At 41.4% G+C, this 19,776-nt stretch overlaps 1 protein-coding gene across 1 annotated transcript in view; it reads right to left on the reverse strand.

Annotated features, from left to right (window-relative positions):
* eif2b3 (eukaryotic translation initiation factor 2B, subunit 3 gamma) overlaps positions 1 to 4,482 on the reverse strand; it is a 29,707-nt gene extending 25,225 nt beyond the window's left edge. The window contains exons 1-3 of the mRNA XM_062404565.1: positions 4,187 to 4,482; positions 3,419 to 3,588; positions 1,192 to 1,346 (exon numbers count right to left, since the gene is read on the reverse strand). Coding sequence (XP_062260549.1) covers positions 1,192 to 1,346; positions 3,419 to 3,566 — 303 coding nt within the window. The 5' untranslated portion in view covers positions 3,567 to 3,588; positions 4,187 to 4,482. The remainder of the gene's footprint in view (positions 1 to 1,191; positions 1,347 to 3,418; positions 3,589 to 4,186) is intronic.
* Between the last annotated feature and the right edge of the window lie 15,294 nt (positions 4,483 to 19,776).

The following is a 19,776-nucleotide window of genomic DNA, read 5'->3' on the forward strand; positions in this document are numbered from 1 at the left end:
AAAAAAGATGTTTTTGGTTTGATCCGTATCAGAAACTTGTACCTGCTGAGTTCCTGACTGTATTTGCATTTTTTACTATCACAATAATCTTCAAATAGAGACCGTTTATATAGAAACTCTATATGCGTTTCTGCTTTTCTTAATTTAAGTTCTAGGTAATTGGATATATGATAATGTTAATGGTTAAAGTGTATAATCAAACACAGTTCTTTCTTTTACATATGGGCTTGATTAAAGACATCTTAGGAATCATTGCCTGCATTTTTAATGGTTTATTTCCAATAATATTTTTTTTTAAGAACTAATCAGTTCGGAGACATGGAAGACAATTATTGCAACTCTTGAATAAATAAACTCCCCCTGACCGTCTAGAAAACTGCAATTAAAACTATATGAAAATCCTTGATAGCCAAACTACAGCAAAAGCTTCAGAAATATATTTACATTTCTAAGCTCCACAGAGCCTTAGAGAGAACATGCTTTAATGGCCACAGGAGGCCCGTCAGGCCAATGGCATATACAAAGGGATGACATATAACCAAATACAAATGTTGCACAGATGTGCATGACTACAGGATGAGAGTAAATGGTGCACTGGGTAAACTGGCAGCAGGGGGGGTTTGAGTCTTAACCATGACCTCATCTGTTTAGAGAGTATTGGGTGGAGGGCTCAGCAGGCAGGATACAGAGGGGGTCTGGAAATTAGGGTTGGGGGTCATGGATAGCATGTCAGCATGTCAGCATTTGAAAACGTGTGTGTCTGTGTATGTTTGTGTGTATTTTAAAAAGGTGAAATGAGGCACTTCAGCAGCCTTGACCATCCGGGAGAGGGAAAGGCACGGATGAGTGGTCACCCAGCAGAACACACAAAGCCCACCTCAAACTCCCCCACAATCTTTATCTTTTTTCTTCTCTTCCGCAGAACATTCTGCAGTTTTCTTTGCATAGAGTTGATATTATACACAGGAGAACAGCTTCTTTCATTAAAACAACAATGGCTTGCATTACAGTGGTCACTGTGTATTGTTTAGCCCTCTCTGCCAAGACTGAGCGAAGCAGTGCTGCAGTGGAAGAATGGACATCAAACTGCAATAAGACACACCTGAAATAACATACCATCAATATGTCTGCAGACACAATTATATGATTGACTAAAACCACGGCTTATAGATAAATAAATAGGCCACATACCTTGATTTTCTGCGAGATGTGTCTGAGTGCGTCTGCAGTCCCCATGTCTCCGTCTTCCTGGATACAAACCACGTCCAGCTTCATCTTCACCTCCTTAATTTTTTGGTCTGTGCTCATCATCTTCTGGACCTCTTTGGTGGTGATCACTATCACCTCTGAAGACGCAGTTTAGCAATAATATTTAGATGTTATTCACAGTAAATAACCAACACAAACTCTTACGATGGATTCAAACGAATAAATTAGTGCAAAGATGAGGAGACTGGTTATCATTGAATATCTACAGTATTTGATTGACACAACCTAGAGCTTAAATCATGCTAAGACCACTGTTGTGCTGTTTTTATAAAGTCGATGAAACATTATTAGACAGCTTCATGAATCCAAGTCAATGCAGAGTGCATCTACTTTAAATGGCCTGGTCTCCATACAATGTTTTCCAGCGGGCATTTGTTCACTCTAGCTGTGTCAGCCTAGTAAAACCAAATTGCAGAGCTTTGGCTAGCTGGCTGCACACAGTAAACTACAGGCCACACAGGATGATTATGTATAGAAAGCCAGTTTTGTTTAGGTGAGTGAGGACCTACAGGCTTTTATAAAGAACAGCCCTGTTTACTGGCAAGAACAGCGCACTACAACAGATCCCTTTATACGTCCAGCGTTTTGGACCCACTGCATGCCGCAGCGCAAGAGGCAAAAGTCTGGACTGTAAATCTAGACAGGAAATGCACACCTGACAATGGCTGATGATGTGCTGACAAGCTGGTAAAAGTAGGACTCGAAAAAGCAGCACAATTGTAAATTTAATAGGTTTTACGCCGTGAACGGAGCAACGCAATGTTCCTTGAGGCAATTTTGCTCAGGCACTCGCTGTGCACCCACCAAGAGTGGAATCGAGACTCATGACTGGTCTTGTAATTAAAATGTAACAGCTTCAGTTAAGGTGTGGTACAGTTTTAAACGATCAGTTATATTTTATTTCACTATGCTTTAACACAGGTAATCAACACTAATTTAATTTGGTGTCAATTTTCTTTTCGGAAAACAGGACGAGACGTGGGCCATTAAGAACTCGTTAAATTTAAGAGCAGATCCAGACAGAGAGGTGGATCCAGGATCACTTATTCTCACTTTCTTTTAGGGAAAATTCCCAGTTTCCGAGTCCACCAGTAGTCTGGGGTGCGCTATGGTTCTTGTGACATAAATGTTATGACCGATCCATGTCCACTAGGACCCCTATGCGTATGTCCATATGCTGACCAAAATTGTTTTCTGTGTTGACTGTACGCTTCAACTACATACTCGGAGAGGCACACAGCTGTCTATACAGTCTATACAAGGTCATGCAGCTGATAATGTATATCATTGGTTGAAGGAACAGCTCAGAGCTCAGAGACAGGAGAGCATTGAGACAAAGATCTGCAGAAAGCTACAAATTGTTTTCCGCTGAATTCAAGGTTTCGAAGAACACAGCAGCCTCCACGATTCTTGAGATGACCAAGAACCTGATACCACTGTTATCATTAACCATGGCAGGACTAACACAAACAGGGCTCATCGATATACAGTAGTTTCTATAGTATAACAAGTAGGGATGATCATTAAGAATTTCGTCGAGGAAATTATTTTTTCATTGAGAAATTCGCTTATTACACATTTGACCACGGGGGGCAGTGTTTGAAAAAATGCCTGTGTGTTTTTTCGGGGGCTGGACTGCCGGTCACCAGGCTGCGTTTGCGTCTGATCTCGGGGAATGTTAACATGCTCATCTTTCGCAACACAAACCCGTAGGCTGGTGCTGAGGTTGTATGTGAGTTACTGGTTATTTTTATGAAGCTTTCTCCTAATACCTAAGTATTATATATTTGTGGTTAAGTTGTTGTTTAACATGATGTTCTTTTGAATTATTATTATTTTATTTTGAGAATAAAAAAAAACCATGGTCAGTTGTGTTTAGTAGCTCCAGCTTCTAGCTCTCGGCTCCGCTGCTTAAGATTACGGCTGTGCATATTTTGTTCATCTTGTAATAAAGATCTCAATGAGGAAACACGCTTTGTTTTTTCACTGCATTTTAATATAGCTTATTAATAGTGAATTTTTTAACTTCAAAATATAAATGATTAATCGAAAATTCATCATTAATTCTCCCGACGATCGATGAAGACTATTTAATCGAACGCCCATCCCTAATAACAAGTAATAGTATCATGAAAAATCCAGCTCTTACCTTCAAAGCCCACCCTCTCCAGCAGGTTAAGCGGATACCACATGAGGGGTCGGTTGCCAACGGGCAGCATGGGCTTGGGGGTGTTGTATGTCAGATCAGTCATACGAGAGCCCCCTCCAGCCGCCATCAACACCGCCTGGAGCTCCATGATGTCTGACGGGGATGGATGGCTACGAATTCTTGTAGCCATTGTTTACACTGTGATATTAGTTTTCAATCCATTCATATCTTTCTATATATCTTTTTACATTTCCCTACACTTAAGTATTATTATCCGGGGACATGACTTTACCAACTGATGCGTTTTTTTTGACACTTGCTGCTGTAATGTTGCAAATGTCCCCATTGTGGGACTAATAATGGAATCTCTTATCTTATCTTATGATTATTACGAAATGTTCCCTCTGTATGAACAGAAAACACAATTCATTGGGTATCAGGAGGAGCAGACAGTCTCTATCTGCTGTTATAAATAAAGCTGGTTTAAAAAAAGTGTAAGTGGTGTCAGACGTTCTCCACAGCAGAATCCCATTACAAGTCAATGTCGCCCACATGACAAACATATCGATCAATGTTCGTTGGCAGGAGCATTTATTCCTTCATTGTACTGGAGTCTGGTTTGTTTTGAACAGAGTGATCGTGGCTGTCACTCAAGTAAAGCATCATCGAGCTGTGCACCGGGCATGTGTTCGAGACCCACTGCTAACAGAAGCAACAGCATGGCAGCGACAGCAAGGTAAATCACCGAGTACTGATAGATGAACGTACCTCGCAGATCAGCTGCCACTGGAAATGACAGCTGTGGAAGAACACGCATGTAACTTAGTTGCTGTCCCGGTTGTTAGCAGTTGGCTAACGGTTAGCACGGAGCAGCCCACGCCGCTTCACAGACACTTCAGAGAGAAACCCGACACGTCCACTGAAGAGAAAACACTCAGGTGGAAAAACTGCAAGAGATGAGTTGAATTACTCTCAGAAGCACGTGATGGGGTTTGAGTAAAGGAAGCTAACAGCTAGCATCGTATGATGACATCTGCGGGCTTTCAGTGACATACGTCCGTGTGGAAAATACACTTCCTCCGCTTAAAGGTTCCTACCATCGAGAGGAGAAGAATAAGGAGGAAACCATATATCATATGTATAAAGGTAAATACTAAAAATATAACTTGCAATTCAAAGTACAGTAGGTTACTAGTTCAACCAATTCAGTGAATTGTTTACATTAATAAACACTAAACTCAATGTAACAGGTGAGACCGAGTCTGACTGGGCGTCCGTTAACTCATCTCAACTTAAAGGTTCAATGTGTAAGATTGAGGTGAAAGGCATCTATTGGCATATGAATATAAACTAATCCTCATACTTACTCACAAGCGTGTAATCATCTAAATTATACAAATTTGTGTTTTCTTTACATTTATATTCATACACTTTATATGCACATATTTGCATTGTACTTTATTTGCACGTATCTAAACAAGGTTACAAAAAAATCCATGGCATAAGATGAATGAACTACAATAAAAGGTGTTTCTGTTTTAGTTAGTACTTCTTCCGTTTATTTTAAGACCCAAATCAAAACATATAAGATCAAGACTTTAACATGTATAGAGAAACCCAAGAGTTCCCTCAATGACCAGCACTTTGTTGACTGGGGAGAGATAAAAACTCCCTCATTAACTAGTAGAATCCTCTCTAGCAGAACCAGACTCAGTGTGGGCAGCCATCTGCCACGACCGGTTGGGGTGAGCAGAGAGAAAATGGGGAAGAGAGGAGAGGTGGGTGGCAAAGAGGGAGTAGGAAAGAGAGAGAAATAGGGGAGGGGGGAGAGGGGGAGACCAGGAACAATTGTGTAACCAATTGTTTACCTTGAAGAGAAGATCTAAACAAAATAGATCAAAGCATGTAAAACACAGGTGAAAAGTAAAAACAAGATATGAGAGAAGATGAGACAAATGAAATCTGCCTCACAATACTCACCTAAGCGAAACAAATAATGTTTATTCATTATTCATAGGCTAAAATTAGACCTCATTAAATATAATGAAATAACAGTATGATTTAAAACAGGGAGTACAGCTAGACCAGTCATCACCAACCCAATTGTCAGTGGGGGGATATTTTTATGATACTTATCACTTAACAGTTTGTCAACATTAGAGATAAAAAAAAATCATGACTCATCCCAAGAAGCTCAAACTCCAAGCTACTGTGCAAAATTCCACAAAACAGGCAGTTTAACTATGTGTCGGTAGCCAGTTCTTTTTCACCTATTAAACCACAAAACTTTGAGGACCATATAGTGAAAATGGGATGACTTTATAAGTTATGTTCTTTGTTCCTTGTTGATAGCTGAGTTTTAGTTTCCCTCTGCAACCAAAAGAGATCCAAAAACATGTGCGTCCCCCCGCCCCCCCACCCCCCCACCCTTCGGACCATAGTCGTAGTAATTCCTAGGGTTCACACACAAGAAGTGGTGTGAACAGATTAGCAGCCAGAAGCCACCCAGCTACTCCTCCAGACTTCAAGCTTGAAAACTCCCAATTCACAGAGCTGAGACGTAACAGCAAATTGAGCTCGGGGAATGTGGCTTCGGTTTTGTTTGCTCTGGCCAGGAGATGAGCTTGACTGCTCGCTGCTGCTTGCTCGAAAACCAGAAGAGCGAGAGAAAGGAGGGAAGGAGGAGAGAGAGAAAAAAATAAAGAAAAGAGACAAACAATCTGGTCCGTCTGTTGTTGCCAGCAAGGAAATGTAGAAGTAGGAAGGAAGAGGAATTGAAAATTGTGTTAGAGAGAGTGGAGGATCCTGGAAAAGGGATCTTTAAGTCATTAGGAGGAAATAACAGAGGTGACAATGAAGAGTGCGGAGAGCAGTGATCAATGTAGGGTTAGGGTTAGGTAAGTATGTGTGCATGGAAGACGATCGCAGAGAGATATTCAGATGGGGACAACACAGAGGTGATTTCTTCTGAGATGCCACCCCTCTTGATGTCATTGTGGTTGGACAGGGGGTGTGGCTGCATGCAATAGGAAACCCCCTTAGCCACGGTCTGGACACTGGTGGTGAATGGGATGTCGAAAATGTTGAGGATCTGATAAGATGAGTGGACTCAGCTGGGCTCCAGCATGGCTCTAGATATTGGAACTGGAGGTGACTGTGGATGACAAGGGTCACAGTGAATCTCTGAAATGACAGCGACTGAGATGAAAACATTAATAAGACACGGTCGCAGATGGGCGAATGTAGCAGGGAGGTGAAACTTTGTCACGTCAAACTATTACTAAAGAACTACTTTTTATTCCAATTCAATGGTTTGGCCTTTTCAAAAAATGTTCCACCCTCTACGGTTTTTGGTCTCTTTCTTCTGCTCGGACTTGACATTCAGGCTGGAGGCCATCACCAGTAAGGTTTTCCTCCTCTGAGGTGGACTTGGCAGTGAGCTTAGGGCGAGTCCATTTTTCAGAGTCTGACATCTTTTGTTCCAGATCCTGCAGTTTGATGGTTAGGAAGAAACTTCTCCTGTTCAGAGGCCCTCAGCTTCTGCTGGGCTCTGGAAACCTGTCGCTGTCTAACCTCATGGCTGAGGAGTTGAGTATTTCCCTCCTTTAACTTCTTCTATGCAAACAGGAGCGTTTCAAGGGACTTTTGGGGCCCTAGGCAAATTCCCCACCATCATCCCAGGAACATCATACCCACGCATTTAAACATTCTAGTCTTCAACCAAACTTCTAAAATAACATATTTTTAGGCAAAGAAAAAGTGGCACGGAGCTTCTTCGGGAGGTTTCTGACTATGATGCCACTGCAGTCTGCTGTACATAGTTGATCATAGAATTTAAAGTTTGGATTGAAAATCCCAGAGAAGTTAGCAAGAGATGGCTATATCTTTAAAATACACAAATATTAAATCGGACCCCTTCTCAACAAATTAGTCAGTGCGAGATAAATGATTCATCATGTATATTATCACCATCGGCTTTTTGTCTTTTCTTTTTAACTTAATTCATTGATGGCTTTAGGGATGCAAAGATGATTTCAACAAATATGATAAAAAAGTTTCAGAAACAACCTTGCTAACCCAACATTTAAGAGGATTTTCACAACAATGTGGTGGTCCTTTCTCAGCAGGGGCCCCAGGAAAATGGCAGCTTTGCCTACATGGTTGCAACCCTCCTGCTCCATCATATCATTAATTGTACAGACTTTTTATGTAGCACAGATTCTGCCCTCTCTTTAAGGTTGGTCCTCTTCTCTTTCACCCAAGCTTGGACTTCACCAGCCTGCTGATGCTGTTTTTTGGTGACCTCCTCTGCGACAGGCTTTCACATGTCAATTTTTTTAGCTAATTTATTAAAGCTCCTCAGTTAGTTGTGGCCTTCTCAGCCTTCTAGGACCTTTATTTATCAGCGATACGAACACAAAACTGATTCAAGTTATTGCACAAGACCTTTGATTGTCTGTCCAAAGCATCCGTTGTAGCCAGTTACCACCAAGCTTCTGTTTGGAGCTTCTTTACCACCAAAGTGAATATTCCTTAGGTGTTGGTCTGTATCTGCATTTACATCAGTCTCTTCAGAAAGTGTCTTTTTGTACCTCAGCCCTTGCTGTGGTTGAATGTTAGGACCCCACCTAAGCGATGTTCTCATAATGATAATGTGTTACTGTACCAAGATTATAGATATGAGCAAAGCATTGAACTGTGAATAAATACGGATAAAACAAGCTTCTTGGTCACAAGAGGAAAAACATACATTCATTATTTAATGCCTTATAATAGATACATTGTTTTGCAACACTATGATGCACCAGAAATCACTTACCCCAATTAGTTTGGTAGTAACTGAGAAATGTTTACACCAAAGCCCGACTTTAAATGGATTTGTGAATTGTTGGCCTATGTTTGGGACTGATTACTCTTTTAAACAAAAAGGCGTAGTGTTTACTCTGACTAGACACATTTACTTCCAAACAAACCTCAATGTAGAAGCAGTGACTGCATTTACCTTATCGGGACATACTGAGGAAAACTGATGTCTGAATGCAGCTGCAGGTTGAAATATGAGTTCTGAGTCTTGGATTAAAGGATAAATGCTGTAGCCAGTGGACAGATAACAGATGAAATCTTGGTGCTGAAAAATAGATTGATATATATATAAAAGCATGAAGTTATTGTATTATTTACATGCAACAGATTATAGATTCTCATAGAAGCCCTTTATTATTTTCAATTTCTCTCATGAACTGTAAATAAAGGTGGACAATATGATAGCTCCTTAAAGCGAAGCCAAAGTCTTTGAATCAACACCTGGTGGCTGGCTGCATTATAGCTCTTACATTCCACCTCCTCCATGGTAACAGATGGGACATGGACCAAACTAAAAGGGCTGAGTGCAGTTTAAATACATTTTTTTCAAAGACAGTTCCTGTAATTTTAGGTAGTGACACAGATGTTTGTTTGAATGCGCATTTCCACATAAATCTGAACGAATAAGTAATTTAATGTTATATAACCAGGGTGAAACATCATGATTGACAGCTGAGACTGACTCACTATTGGTCAAGCATGGGTATTGACAGAGCCTCTGTACCGCGGCTCCATCTCTGATCACTACTGTACAGACTCTGACTCAGAATATGTAAGATGGCTGATTCGTGTCCGGGACATTTTAGCTTCAGTTCCTGATAGTGGGAGACTGTGTCGTCCATCTTTGTATACAGTCGACGGTTTCTCCTCTCCGTCCTGGACGTTTACGAGGTGTTGTCACAATGCAAGAGGAATCCCTCTCTCTTCATAAAATGGGGGATCTGGCTAAATAGTAAAGCAAAGCAAAGCAGCAATAAAAGTCAACCCAAACCACTGACACTCAGAGAGGTTACTGTTTGGCTGTTTTACCACAGAGCACTGATGTGTTCGAGACATTCCACTAAACTGGGAGAACCGGGCAGCTGCTAACTGGTGTCACTGAACGCTCACAAGATAAGAGGCAAACTTGTCAGTGAGTTAAAGGCTGACTTTGGACAATGGGGTCTTTTTTTGTCTCAGAGACATGAAATTACATCATCTTGCTCTTGGCACAAGGAAGAGAGGGTGAGTGAAGGGTGTGTGACAGGTACAGGTTATTATCAAAATGTTCCTACTCTGTTGTTTTAGGGGAATTAGCAGAGCAGAAAAAAGCGCTGAGGATGAGGGTGAGACACTTCGCAGGCAATTGGAAATCCCCTGATCCCTTGTATTTTGCATATCCTCAAAACACGGCTAATTTGTCGAATAAAGACATCCGTCTTAGGGGATAAACGAATGAAGAAAAGACACAAACACGGAACACTATCAGGTCTAAGAGGGAACCAGATGAAGATACACATGTGAGCAGATGTAGAGACAAGTGTGCACGTCTGGTCGCGGAATGACTTGAAACGGAGCCCTAAGATTTCCTCCGATTTCCTTCTCCCTGTTTGGCCCTGTTGCTGCCTCTTGTAAATCATTCTCAATTCACTGAAACAAGCCAGTTGGATTAGCTTGGTTTAGATCATAAACATTTGCTGCGCAGACCACCCAGGGAGCGAGCGGAGCCAAGGCGAGATTGTGTAAGAGCGTGTGTGTGTGTGTGTGTGTAGCCTCCCTTTGAGTATAGAGGTGGGCACACACTCGAATGTGGTTTCGCTCTCTGTCATACACACACACACACGCGCACACATCCACCTATTCTGTGGTTTGGAGTTTGCACCACTTCCAGGGCCAGTGCACTGTGGGGCCCTCACCGCTGCCGTGGAAACCAAAACAGACTTGTCTGAGATTAACACGCACACACACACACACACAGACACACAAGCCACAGATAAAGATGTCTCACTGCACTGCTGCTCAATGCTGCTGATATACATTTACTGTGAAAAGACTTTCCTTTGATTTATTTTTTGGAATCCATTTAATCGTCAGCTGATTGGTTAATATGTTCTTAATTAAATTGTGTACCCATTCTAAACTATGTCTCATGTGAGATTTTTTACAAGACAGAGGTCATCATCTTGTTGGAGCGAAAATGTCTGTGTTCCAGCTGCAAAACCTTAAGTGTCATCGACCCTAACAGGAGATGTGAAGCATGTTTTCCAGGGACTTTCGCAATTAAACGCATTTCACGCTTTTAGTTTCAACAACAGTCTGCGTCACCAGACCTTAAAATTCATTCTCAGTCTTAACACAGTTGGTGTAATTCTTCTCCCGGCTCTCTCCACATGCTGGAGCGATCTGCGAGCCAAGCTGGTGTCAGAACCAGGAAATATCTGGGTTGGGTTTTGAAGAGCCAGTGTGGGAAAAGCCCGGCAACTCCCTACTGCCAGGAAGGGGCTACTTTACTCTACAAGTTGCTTGTCGGACCGTGGGTCTGTCTGACACGTCTAACTGTGTGTTGTCCACATATTTGTTTAAATGCCGTGGTGGCCACTGTTGCCTGTTATTTCGATGCTACATGAGTTTTGTATCTAATTGTGTTTTCTATAAAATAGCATTGTTAATATCTTGTGTTTTGAGACCTTGCATGGTGATATCTGGGTTGAAGGAGAACCAGCTTTTGCAATGCAGAGTAGGAAAAGTGGATAAGCTGTTAAAAATGTTGTATTTTCATTCCTTCTTATGTAGTTTAAAAGAATCATACTTTTCCAAATTAGGTGCCGCATTCGATGAGGGTTGTCCTCCACCAGGAGTGAAAGGTGATACATTACAGATTTAATAATTCATAGGCGGCAGAGAAGGACATTAAGTAATACAAGAAATGAAACAGACAGGAGGAAAGAAAAGACCACAACGTTTCAACAGCAGGTCCACTGTCTTCAATGTGTGTGTGTGTGTCTTTCCTTGGCCACACTATGTCTGACAGACTGTCCACTATCTGGGAGGTCCCTCAACCACATGGGGCACACACACACATGCACACACACACACACACACACACAAACACATTTTAAATAGTGATTGAGATTAATATGGTTCTTAGATCCTTACAAGGTATTTTTAAAAGTGTATTTACAAAGTTTTGTTATATGTTCATAGTCATCTATTCAATAAGAGAAATCCTGATGCACGAGGTCTAAAAATACAAATTAAAGATTGACTCTCGAGCTTTTCTCCTCCTAAGAAATGCTTTATGGTTAAGGAGTGACTCAGCAGCGGGATTAACCCTTTTTTTATGTACACACCCAAAATATTTAGTCACGTTTGATCTCTCTTCTTTCTGGTGGCCAACATGTGTAATTTAACTTTCCTTCCCCTTCAGCAAAAGTAATGTACACACACAGACACACAGAGTCATGCAAGCGCGCACACACACATATACAGAAAAAATCCTCTTTTCAACCGAAATAAATGTTTATAGCATTCCAAACATTTTGTGTGTGAGACAGTGTGTGTGGTCCTGTCTGCACCTAGCATGAGGTTTGAGGTTAAGGTGTTTATCTGCTTGTGTGTGGATGTGTGTGTGTGTGTGTGTGTGTGAGGAACACCCATGCTTGCTTATATGTTAAATAAAGAAAGATATCTGCTGAGAGATGAAGAACTATTAAAAAAGATCACGTTTCATATTTGCTGATACAAAACGATTTAGAAAACAACGAAAGTGAGGACAGAAAACCAAGTACGTAGGTTTATTGAACTTGGTCAAAGAGGATATGATACATTTAGTTACATAAGAAGTAAAGCAATGGAAATCATTATCGTTGGGCTTGAAAACGCGGACACAAAAAAACAGACACAAAATTCCATTTATTGTTGCTTTTGGGATTTCCATGGGATGTGTTGACAGTAGCAAAATCACCAGCCTGATCCACTAATACACAAACATGCAGCAGGAGAATTGCCACAGTGGATCTACTGATGAAACTATCACTCGAACCCACAGAACATGAGCTGATTGTTTGACAGCACGGATGTACCGTACGTAAGTTTGGTTTGCGGGGGGGGGGGGGGGGGGGCACACAGAGCTAGATGTTCTTCAGGAGCAACAACAAACAAAGACTGGCGCTCAGCAGAGTACACACCTCCGCCAAGGCCCAAAAGTCCCCCTTATGAAACCACATTTGAATTCATTACATTCTTCCATTTTGATTTGGATCTGCACCAAATTAAGCAGTCCAGTAGTTTTTTTTCTGCATAATCTTGTTTACAAACAAACCATCAAACGTATGAACAGAGGTGTAAACACAACCTCCTTGGCAGAGGTAACACCATGGGTTGAATGAGTTTGCCTGAGGATATTAGTTTTCCTTCAAGGTGTCAAGAGTAACTCAGACCAATATGCTCTGCACGCCAGTGAATTCCTCACCATTTATTCTGCAACATGCTGAAATAAGCTAAAGCCATAAATATGTAAATTACATTTACAGCATGTTTTAAACAAAAGAAAGGTACTGACTGACTCTGGTTCTGCATGTAACACAGTCTAGTGTTGTAAAACAATAATAACCCAGCCTCAATAACAATAAATCCATTCAGTAACAAATAGCACACCATGCCTGTTAAGTGGTTTTCAAACCTCTTTTGTTATTTCCCCCTGAAGGTCAGTAATGGCAGGCCCTATAAAAATTCATGGCAACTCTTATTTGCATTTATAGACCATTATTCAACTAAATAGCATGACACACATGTACCTGTGGGTGTTTTCACACATTCACAGGACACATGTAGGATTATACAAATGATAAACCATTAGTACCACTAGTACCTTTTAGAACCTGATTTCTTGTGTATCTGGTTTAATGAGTTAATGTTTATTTGCCACATCATTAACTATATATAAAGATGGATGAAATATCCTGAATATGAACGCTACCTTCTTTCGCATGTGAAGCCAGATTCTGTGCAGTATAGACATCGTGGGTTGACTAGATCACGCATTCAAGCAACAAAAAGACACACTGAAGTATGAGTGTAACGCGTGTAAATGTGCCTGTTTTAAAAAAGAGTGATTGACAGAGGGAGGACAGAAAAAATGCATAAACGTCTTGTTTCATGGGAAAAATACTGTTATTTTGAACAAGAGGCCGAGTATCATTTCAAAGGTTTCTGTCAATATGAAAATGGGTAGAACAGCATGCACACACACAGACACAGACACACACACACACACACGGATAAACATGTCTGCTCCAGATGTTGAGAATATTTTGTTTCAGTCAAGGTAGTGCTGCCTCACATCCGAGAAAAGATAAATCACAGCCCCTGGACAGCAGTGAAGACACTTTTAGAGGCCTTCGTAAACCCACAGCGTTCACTTTGTTCCCCTATGGCAATATTCACAGATGCTGTTTGGAATGACACTCGTGCACGGAGAATACTAGAACAAGAGTAACTGGGCCAATTATTTTCAATGCTAGTCGTCAAATTTTATATTCTGCTCTGGGGGAGCGCATGAAATGGAAATGTTGCGCTGCGTGAAATAGAAGATGCTCAGACTGTTTTCAAAGGTCACGGCATCTTCAGACGAAGATGTTGAAGTGATTTCAATAACATCTGAGCAGGATGTTGTGCTGACATTGGACACATTTATTACCCTCAATTATTATTGAGTCTGTGCAGAAATAAAGGGAGCAAAGTTGCTCTTCTCTATTGACAGCACTTTTCAGCTTTGTTTTTGAGTTTCACCTCACCCCGTCACCGCCATCATGCCCATTTGGAGCCAGAGTCTGCGCCGTAGCGAAGTCCCATCTATTCATATGCTTCACCAATCAGGAGTCAGTCTCAGCTGATAATCTGCAATGACTCAGACCATCTTTGAGTAAAAAAAATATTCGATGTATACATATCTCATTTATTTATATAGAGGAGATGGTACGTATGACCCATACTGCAGCCAGCCACTAGGTGGCCATTGAGACTGTTTGGCTTCACTTTTGGGGAGGCGTCATATTAGCAAAGATTTATTTTTGATCTTCCAAAATGAGGGAACTTCTACTATTTATTTATATTATACATATATTTGGGGTATTTTGTCTTTATTGACAGGACAGAGTGAAATGCAGAGAGAGAGAGGGGGGGGGGGGATACACAGCAAAGGGCCATGCTGGAAGTGAACCTGCAACCCCTGCAGCAGGACTCAAGCCTGTGTATGTCCACGCAACCAGGTGAGCTAGCTTTGACCTAGCATTGCGACACGATCACAAGTTTACCTATTTTGACTACATTTCATAAACTACATGGACAATCCAACATCACAGGTAAATCACAGAGAGCTAAAATATTCAAATATCGCCCCCTGCATTCGTTTCTATCCCACATGAGGCATGAGAACCTCAGACCCTCTTTCAAGTGAAGGATTTAAAATCACCGCTGTGGTTTTGTGAATGACAGCAGTTTCCTGTTCTTGACCACTAATGTAGTTCTTCTCGTGTTGATATGAAGCCTATTTGCGCACAGGACGTCAATCATATCTTCAAACTCACACACACCCATAAAAACACTAACTTTCTATGTTGTCTTGACGAATTGGATAAAATCAAAGGATGAAAATAGACCCTAAAGATATGTAAATTATAGTGTTTTAAATGAAATACATTTTGTTTATAAGTAAATCGTGTTGTATACTAATGCTGAGCACTAGCAAGTCTAATGAAAATGGTAAATTCACATTCTGCATTTTAATTATCAAATCTTTTACATTATACCCACAGTGGACTTGATAAGATTTATTTCACATTCACCACATCATTTATTCATGAGGTGTAAATACTTTTTTCAAGAAGATTGACTGATATAACTTCATAGTCAAGCCCTTTAGTCATAATGTTTAACAGGCAGATAAAAAACTCAGCTGTTCGCCTGTGAGGACTCTCTTCTTCTATTAGAACCAGTGAAAGAACACCATCTGCTGGTGAGGAGAAAGAGTTGCTGCTAACTTGGTATTGCGTTTCAATAAAAATACATAAAACCAGCTCTCTGTTTACAACTAATATGATCCATTGAGGGCAGAGTGATGCTGAAACTCTATCCTCAGCTTACTTGAGTACATCTTGGTGACTTGTATGATGTAGGTGTGACAATCATCTGTCTCATAAATACAATACATCAAACTGCCTGGTCTTTCATATCAATACACACATTTCCACCATCTTGCAAGCACTATGGCCTTTTCTTTTTAAATGTCTATATATGGAAAACAATCTTGTGTTGTGGGAATGGTCCAGCTCCACAAAAATATAATTTTGATCTCAAAATGATGGTGTCATCAGTCTCTCCTTAACATGTCCTGCACAATGTGAAGAGATTGAACATCGTGCCTGTCAAGTTCAAAACAGCATCATGTTTTTGCACAATTCCAGGTTTTACCACCAGCTTCAGTTGAACTGTCCAAGAAAACAATATGAATCAGACTTAAATTGACAAAATCTCAATAACTATCCATCTCTGCTACTTGTGGCATGAATGTTTGATGAGGGAACTCGCTGCTTAATTATTGAAAGTGTGTGCTGTCTGCTCCGAGGGGGGATAGTCTCTGGACATGATGTGACTGACCTCGCTGCTTTCAACCCATTCACACCCCCGCCTCGCTTCGCTGGTGGACGTCACCGTGTCACCCACAGGGATGAGGGAGAGCGAGGCCAAGTGAGAGATGGCCGCTGGACGTTCTTACATTGGATGCTACTTAGAAGTTCTGCATTTACACACGCACAATTACCCCCCCCCACCCCCACCCACAACACATATACACACACATACACAGCAAGTCACATCATCCTCACACGGACCCCTGGCAAAGCCAAAGCAATGCAACTGCTACTCCATTGTCAGGCCCCTTAACTCCCTCCCTCCTCCTCCAACTCTTTATCCTCACCACTACCCCCCCCAACCACCACCATCTCTACCCCAGTCCCTTCAAGCTGTCCCCGCTCTTTTCTCCTGGTTGTCGTGGATACGGCTAACAAAGCCATCACTTTTACCAATTTCCTCAGAGACAGGTGCTGGCACAATGACTGCTTCCTTGCGAGCTGAAAGGGGAAGGGGCAAGAGGGGTCCATGGGAACTCCAGGCGGACACTCTGAGGGCTGTCCAAGTGTCCTCCTCCCCGGGCCCTGCCGAGAAAAGAAGGCTAATTTGTTGTCCCTGTTTTCCCAGGGAGGGGGGATGCAGGAGGAAGGTGGGGGTGGCTGCAGTGCAGTGTCAAGGCAGGGCGAGCGAGTATGAGAGAATGAGGCAGAAAGACACAGGGAGAGAGAGAGAGCATATGCAGATGGGTGTCCACCAGTTTTCAAAACAGACCGCCTAGTATCAGTCTCCTCTCACTTTCTCCTGCCAATGGGTGGCAAGGTCCTCCTCTCTCTCCCCTCATTCCCTCATCTCCTCTCGCTTCCCCTATTCTCTCGCTACACGTCTTTGGGGCCGGAAACAATAGCGAGTCGTGGCATCATGACTGCAAGATGTTTCAATTTAGCTTTCAGCAAGCGTTCACTTCCTTCTTTGTGTGGTGCCTTGTCTTTGTGTATCAACGCAAGTGTGTGTGTGTGTTTGTGTCTGCCTATGTAACACTTAGTCATAAATAAGTTGGACAAGCATCGCAATAAGTCATTTTTTTTCTCAGAGTTTACTTTTCTGTAACGGTCACATGTTTCCTAACATTATTCCACTTGGCACCCCTACTGCATATGATCCTTTACAGGAGGAGGGAACAGATAAGATAGATTTGATTCTAGTATCGATCTTTTGCCATATTAAAAATGTTTCCCTCTGAAATGAGACTGTGGCCTCGGTTTGAGCAAACTTCAAAGTCCATAATTGCCCAATGAAATATGGAGATTTTGTCCTGCTGAAGGCTTTTACATTACAACTTGATAAGCTGATGTTTTTTTCTATGTCATTGTTTACTGGTCTCATTCAAAGCTCGGCTGACACACTGAAAGAGGGGCTGTCTGTTGGCACAGCTACAAAGTATTTATTGCCCCGCTTAGGAGAGAAGCCATGGTCTTTCAATTTGAGGGAGCTCTATGTGGGTGTGTGTGTGTGTCTGTACATTTGTGTCTGCTTATAAAGTTGTGTGCGTTTGGGGATGTTTTTGTGTGTGTGTGCGTGTGTGTGTGTGTGTGTGTGTGTGTGTTAGCGTGTGTGTGTGTGTTTGCATGTGTGGGAGCTCTTATTTGAATAGACCATACAAATGGTTTTGTTTGTGGCACAAACCTTTTTGAGGTAACTTGTAAAGCACTTACCTTCTGTAAAGGACATGCCATTCAGCTGCAAAAGACCCTAACGGCTGTTGTACTGGAGTGTGGGTGTGTGTGTGTGTGTGAAAACGATAGAGCGTGTGCATATTATTGTCTAATGCCTTCTTCTATGATCCCTGACAAACACTGAGTCGATGAATTGCACAGGATTGAGCTGGATTCTGACCGATGAGAATAAAAAAATTGGAAAATTGATTAAAAACCCGAAAATGTACTAGATAAAATGTCTGATGTATGCATGAGGTCAATTTTCACAGTTTATTTGCATTGATGATTATGTGAAATTTCTTCTGTTAGTACTGAAAACAAGCTTCTTATCTATTAGGTTCGATACATAATAATACAAAATACTGCTTAATGTTTTCAGCCGAATCGCAGCTGACATTGGGTGAGAGGAGGGGAACATCCCTGACAAGTCAACAGCAAATCGCAGGGAAAACCTATAGAGACAAACAACCACTCACACTCAGACCTGTGGCCAATTTAGAGTCTGCAATCAACCTTTCACCAATCTGTTTGTCTTTGGCCTGTGGGATGAGGCAGGCGTACACAGGATTTTTCCCTTTCATCTCCCTCATCTAGCTCACCTTTACGTTTTACATGGTTAATGATTGAATTTGCATTGAACATCAAACTATATAAACTCAGTTTTCCTCAGTTGTTCTTTTTTCACAATACTGTCTGCCGTCTGCCGGTGTATTCTCTTAAACTTCCACTGGGTGTCACTAAGGTTCAAATCTTTCACAAAGTGACCTCAGTGTTGTCATTGAAAATACTCCCTACCTGCTGTCATTATTCTGGTTTTATTAAGTCTTTTTAGATTTGGTTCAAACAAGAATACATATATGCTGCATTCACTGTGAAAAGAGGAGTGGACTACTGGACTTAGAAATGAAAGGATACAAGGTTCATCCTTTGGAAAATTCAGTTTTTTTGTTGTAACCATAACTTTAGCTGTATAAACGTTTAGAACAAAGTTGTTGAAATATAATAGATAATAAAACAGATAGAAAACTGAACTAATCATGATTGAAATTATAAAAATAAACTGAATTCTTTAGAGGGAAGTTTAAGAAATGTAGTTGCCCCTAAACCTCAGGTAGGCATAAGGGTCATGGACTAATAAAGGCCTGATGACCGACAGTGTTGCAATGACTGCGACATCACTTCCCAGATTTCTTTTATTCAATTTGCAGCCCGTTGCCAGAAGGCTGATATGTTGTGGCAGAGTGTGCGACAGTCATGTGTCAGAGTTGTCACTGATACCATCACAGCACATGCTTTATTTAGACCTGCGTGCATCTTCCTCATAGAGACAGGTACTCCAGACAAACCAAACATGACAGGACGTTAGCCATGCATTGTGGCTCCTGCTCATTTTATAACATAATGATGACATCAATAAGAAAGTCTTACTAATGATCTTTTAGACATTTCAATTCTGTCCATTAGGTGTCAGTAAAACCCCACAGAGTCAGCCCTGTGGCCAGCGGCAGATTTATACCACGACTGATGTATTACATAAGTTAATACATTCAGGTTGTCCTATAAAAAATATATATTTATGCTATTTATTAAATAAATTATTTTTAAAAGCTTGATGACGTCATTAAAATGGTTAAAATATCCTCTATTGACTACCATGTCCTTCCATGTCAATCCCAAGCTGCACATCAGGACGCCACAGGGGAAACACACACTTTGTATCTTTGATTTCAAAGGAACCGCTTCTGGCTTTTTCAATTGATCATTAAAATGTGGACGACCCCAAGCTTCCTTTAACGACATGTTGTTATTTGTCCACTAGGGGGCGCCCTTGTGCAAGCTAGTCCCCCTGTTTGTCCGAGTATCCTTTACGACTTCTCCTCACTCATCTCTGCCTCAGCCCTTCCTCCATTGAACTGTTGATTCGTTTCCCATATGAGGTGGCAGAAGACAGTGAGCTGCTCTGATCTGAGTCTTCATTCAGGACAATACACTGATGCATTTGAGTGCAAAACCTTAATCTTAGCAGTCGATGTTTTGCACATATCCATAACGGTGAACTATTGAGCAATGTAATATTGTATTATCCTATGTAAGAACACATGCAGTAGGAGGCCCCTTCTCCGTCTCTCTCTCAGCAAAGGGGTCCTTGTCTTAAAACATGTTGATGACCCT

Source organism: Platichthys flesus, chromosome 14 (genome assembly GCF_949316205.1).
Source record: "Platichthys flesus chromosome 14, fPlaFle2.1, whole genome shotgun sequence".
NCBI lineage: Eukaryota > Metazoa > Chordata > Actinopteri > Pleuronectiformes > Pleuronectidae > Platichthys > Platichthys flesus.